The 5,292-nt window shown below is 35.7% G+C and overlaps 1 protein-coding gene across 3 annotated transcripts; it reads left to right on the forward strand.

Annotated features, from left to right (window-relative positions):
* LOC107403954 (uncharacterized) lies at positions 1-3,622 on the forward strand. Of its 3 annotated transcripts, none has more exons than XM_016010881.4 (6): positions 2-496; positions 887-979; positions 1,163-1,396; positions 1,902-2,004; positions 2,476-2,708; positions 3,034-3,622. In XM_016010881.4, exons 1-6 carry the CDS (start codon positions 165-167, stop codon positions 3,254-3,256), a joined length of 1,218 nt encoding a protein of 405 aa, XP_015866367.1. In that variant the 5' UTR covers positions 2-164; the 3' UTR covers positions 3,257-3,622. The 3 variants fall into 3 exon arrangements, with proteins under 3 accessions (XP_048320977.1, XP_015866367.1, XP_015866368.1); XM_016010882.4 differs by having other exon boundaries at positions 2,479-2,708; XM_048465020.2 differs by lacking the exon at positions 2,476-2,708 and having other exon boundaries at positions 1-496; positions 3,034-3,198.
* The last annotated feature ends 1,670 nt before the right edge of the window (positions 3,623-5,292 follow it).

Here is a 5,292-nt window from a genome sequence, read left to right on the forward strand (position 1 = left end):
TTTTTATTCTTTTGGGGTTGGGGCCGGGGGTGTGTGTTTTGGCCATGTGCTGATGGGGTGAGTGAGTGCCAACTGCCAAGATCTGGTTGTTGTGGCGGATGAGACCACCCTTGTTACTTATTCAGCAGCTACGTGTTGTTGTTTAATAACTCTGCAACTTTCAAATGGCATTACACAGAAACCCTAAGCTCAGAACCAAGTCCAGATCATCCTCTGTTATCTTGCTTCTCGCCTCCATAGCTGCCATTGCGCTTCTCTTCCTCTTTGCGTCGCTAATTTCCACCAATGGCTTCTCCATATCATTTACGAAGACCACCTCTGAAAACTATCCCAATTTCAACTCTCGCTACGAGAACAGCCTCACCGGCCACGAGAAGTACTTGTATTGGGGTAGCAGAATCGATTGCCCTGGAAAACACTGCGATTCCTGTGAGGGTTTGGGCCACCAGGAGTCCAGCCTCAGGTGCGCCCTTGAAGAGGCCATGTTTCTTCAGAGGTACTCCACTTTCCTTCTTTTTTTTTTTTTTTTTTTTTTTTTTTTTTTCAATTTTCTTCTTTCTGGTCTTTTCCGAGAAAATGCGGGAATATCAGAGAATCATTAACGATAGGGTTAGTTCGATCCCAATTGCATAGGCTTTGGAAATGACCACCAATCTTGAATGCTTTATGCTTGCTCATTTACTGAATTCTGGTACACCGATCTTGAAACTTATGAATACAGAGATTCAATTTATGCATCGCTCGGTCTTTTCTTCATGATGTATATTTATTTTCTGATAAAGCTTATGATTAAATTACCAAGCCAATGCTCATAATAGCATTACTTTTGAGTAAATTATCATACGTATAGTCTTGTTTAGTGTTTTATTGCTCTTTCTTCTTGCAGAACTTTTGTAATGCCTTCCAGAATGTGTATTAATCCCATACACAATAAGAAAGGGATACTTCATCACTCTGATAATGCAAGTTCAGAGGAAAGGTAATTAGTCAATCAGAGCTTCCATAAAGTGTTAATTTGCTTTCAAGTTTTGAACTTTATCATAAATTTAATATTTTTACCCGTTCAGGTATTAGTTTTGGCTCGTGCCTTTAGCATCTACTAAGCTGAATATGTATTTATCAAGCAGAAAACATATTCAACCAGTTTTGTTTTGTTTGATAGGTGGGCACCAAGCTCTTGTTCTTTGGATTCTTTGTATGATATCGACCTCATATCTGACACTATACCAGTAATTTTAGACAATTCAAAGCTGTGGTATCGAGTCCTATTAACAAGTATGAAGTTGGGAGCTAGAGGAGTTGCTCATGTAGAAGGAGTTACTCGATATGATCTCAAAGAGAACAGTAAATATGCAAACCTTCTACTCATCAACAGAACTGCAAGCCCTCTTTCATGGTAATTACACCTCAAGTTGGATATAAGTTTGTAGATTTACTGATTAATTTTGCAATGCACTCTGCATAAGCTGGGGAATTTGAATATGGAAATTTGAAGGGGTAAAACTCTGCTTGTTAATTTGGAATAAATATATTTGTTATTTCATTCAATTCTCATTAACAAAGGTTTTCAGTGGTTTTCATCAAATGCAGATCAGAACTTCATGTATAGTTTGCAGATCTTTTGCAAAACTGACAAATTTATTATTATTTCTTTTTGAAAATGGAAAAAAAGTTAAAAAAAAAAAAAAATTTCTGGAACTGTTCATATATCCGACTTGGTTGGGACTTTGGAAGATTCCAGTCTCACCTAATTTGTATTTAATAGTTAATACATGTGATATAAAATATATTATTTGATATCATTTCATTTCAATTTTATATGATTAAGTCTATATGGATTGGTGAATATTTTTTAATCATGGTAATTTCTGTTTGAGGAATTCTAAATGGTGGACATTTAGGTTTATGGAGTGCAAGGATCGAAACAATCGTAGTGCCATAGCATTGCCGTATTCGTTCCTCCCCTCTATGGCAGCAAAGAAACTGAGGGATACAGCAGACAAGGTTTGTACTACATCAAATATTTTTTACATATTTCATGAGCTGTCCATGTTTCGAAGACAGGTTGATTCCCTCAAGCATGACCTAAATTGCTAAGTTGACTATTGCACTTGGTATGTTGTCTTAATTTATGATCTGAAGGTTAAGTTTTGGGAGTTGTCACTGGAATGTAGTCAGGGGTTGGATGTGAAGTAACAAAAAAGGTTAATGATGAAGATTAGTGAATACATTTCATTTAGATATGTGTTTGACTGTCCAATTAGAGTTCTTTTACTAGTCTGGGTTTGTGATGCCTTAATTTACATAATAGTTGTGCTTGAACGACTCTTAAGGGTGATCAATGTCGTAGAATGGATATTTGGACATGGTAGTTTACCAACATAAAAAGCACTTGTTGCATTTCTTTGTTACTTTCTTTTTAGCTATTCGTTTCCACTGCATGCATATATAATCTTTTGATCAAAATGATCTCAGCAGATTAAGGCACTTCTTGGTGATTATGATGCAATCCATGTTCGTCGAGGTGATAAGATAAAGACTAGGAAAGACAGATTTGGGGTTGAAAGAAGCCTGCATCCTCATCTGGACAGGGATACAAGGGCAGAATTTATTCTTCGAAGGATTGAAAAATGGGTCCCACCTGGACGAACCATTTTTATTGCGTCAAACGAGAGGACTCCAGGATTTTTTTCACCCCTCTCTGTCAGGTAAACATTTGTTAGGAACAAATGGGGCCCTTTAACTTCCTTTGGAGGTGAAGGGCTGAAAGCTCATCTTGTCTCTTACATTATCAAAATGGTTTTTGGTTTGGGAAAGTTGTAGATCAATTAATAGTGTTTTTGAAAGAATTATAATGGCCACTAAAACTACGAAAAGGAAGTGATATACAGGAGATTGACCAGAACTTCATAAATTTTATTGCATATGAATAGTTGTTTGAATCTCTAAATGAGTTGGATGGAATTTCTTCAGTTGGTTATTTGTGATGCAACTCAATGTAATTTTGCAAGCTTACTTGGATCTTAATTGCAGGTACAAAGTGGCATATTCATCAAACTATAGTAGGATCCTGGATCCTGTGATTGAGAACAATTACGAGCTGTTCATGGTCGAGAGGCTTATCATGATGGGTGCCAAAACATTCATTAAAACATTCAAGGAAGCTGATACAGATGTGAGTCTAACAGATGATCCAAAAAAGAACACCAAGGTATGGAAACAACCAGTCTATACCTTGGATGAAGAGGAAGGGTGATATTACTTACATAAAAAAGTTTTCCAAATTTTCTACGACTGCGCTGAATTCAGTACAGTTCCTTTGGAAGCCCACATAATGCAAGAGATTGAGATCCTTACGCGGCAGGAAAGAAAGCTTGCGTTTTGGGTAGTCGATATTTTGAGGAAAGAGAGGCTGAATACTTTTTGTGAATGCTGTACATTGTGGTGTAGATTATATAACAGGGGGTTGAGAGCGGATCACTTTGTCATATTTATCTAAAAGATAGATGAGTTCGTTATCGTATTTGTTATTATTATTATTATTACTATTATTTTCTTGATCAATCTGTATTGGGAGTCTTGATTATAGAAAGGCGGTAAAATTCTTTTAAATTTGTGGATTTATATGGGCCTTGATTACATGGTAGCTGGTAATAGCTTGTTGCTAGAAGCCATTGCATTGTGTAACAATTTCTTTTCGAAACTGAGCAAATATTTTTGAGAAAGGCTATAAATATACACTGACTATATCTATCAATCTTTATATACTTTTGAACAGGTGCTTGTCCTTCCTTCCCTGTTTTTTGGTACGTGTTAGTGGACTCAAAATTCTTTCGGCTGGGTCCAATCTTAACAAATCATTATTTTATTTGTTTGCTGGGAATCCGATTCATATGCATGATCTTAACATTCGTTTGCAAAAACTTTTAACTTGATTTCCAATTCATTCTGATATCAGCATGTTCTTTATAAATGTGAAACATTGGCAATAGTTTATTCAATTCCCACTTACATGAGGATGAAGAAAATTGCATATTTATTTTAATTTATGGGGAAATTTTTTTCTATAGAGAGAAGAGGATGGGGCAGTACGTGGGGGTGTTGTTATTGGGCTGTCATATGTCATCCAGTAGGACTGTTTTTGGTAGAGGCGGACAAGACAGCCATGTAACGGCTTCCACAATCGGACATAACGATAATTTAGGTTTTTTTGTCGTTGACGGCGACCCACATCACCCATCATTTTCAATTTCATAATCTTTGAACAGCACAACAAAATCCAACTGTCATTTTGAGAGCCTCTTCCTCCCTACTCCCCCTCTCTCCCCCTTTCTTTTCCCTGTTCAATTAATTGCCATGGAATGGAAAAGCTCTTACCCCACCCACCCACCCTCCACCTACACGTCTCCAACATTCCGTTTATGAAATATGACCCTGGATTGCATAAGTTTTCTGTGCAACTCCACCATAACAAGCACAAACTTGTATTGAATTAATACTTTTTCTACTGGTTAATATTCACTTCATTTTAATTTTATTTCTCTTCAGACCAGGAATAACATATGCTATCCATTCTGTGACACTAAACATTCTACGTTAAAAGAAGTTATCGTGGAAGTGCTTCAAAGTTTAAATGGCAACAAAGCAAATTAGTTGTAACTTGTGAGGCCATATATTTAGTTCTCTATGTACCTAATTACTGTTATACTCTGAGCAAAAAAGTGATATATATATATATATATATATTTTTTTTTTCTTAATTCTAATTCAAAAAAAAAAAAAAAAATTTGATATATTTTTTTTTGAATAATCTATCTAATTTATAAATTATCCAAAATTATTCTCTCCTATCATTCGAATTCGTGATTTATAGACACAAATAAAAATACTTTAACACTGAAACTATTTATTTTATTAAAAAATTAATATCTAAAATATCATAAAAAAAAAATTGATATTTGAGGGATTTGTAATAAAATAAAATAGAATAGAAGAGCGTATAAAGGAACGTGTTAGTATTAGCATCTTTGTTAGTCCAAAAGTAAAAATTATAGACAATAATTTTGTTGTGAAATATCTAAATTAATTATGACAATTCATACGAATATCGGAATATGCCGCACCACCAATTGGAGGTCAAACGGATGGCGCCTGATCTTTTCCACCTCAACTAGCGGCCCCCACCTCCTTAAACAGAAAGCAATTCGGTGGGCCCCTATTTCATCATGGACTCATCATGACACGTGGAAAGCCAAGATTCAGTTTAGGAGACCCGCACGTGGCTACATCCCC

Source organism: Ziziphus jujuba, chromosome 11, assembly GCF_031755915.1.
Source record: "Ziziphus jujuba cultivar Dongzao chromosome 11, ASM3175591v1".
NCBI lineage: Eukaryota > Viridiplantae > Streptophyta > Magnoliopsida > Rosales > Rhamnaceae > Ziziphus > Ziziphus jujuba.

Bases quoted from the DNA above. Each gene is read 5' to 3' on its own strand.
- LOC107403954 (XM_016010881.4), top strand. From the start codon at position 165: ATGGCATTACACAGAAACCCTAAGCTCAGAACCAAGTCCAGATCATCC. The intron at 497-886 runs GTACTCCACTTT...TTCTTCTTGCAG, and splicing joins GAGGCCATGTTTCTTCAGAG to AACTTTTGTAATGCCTTCCA. The intron at 1,397-1,901 runs GTAATTACACCT...GTGGACATTTAG, and splicing joins ACTGCAAGCCCTCTTTCATG to GTTTATGGAGTGCAAGGATC.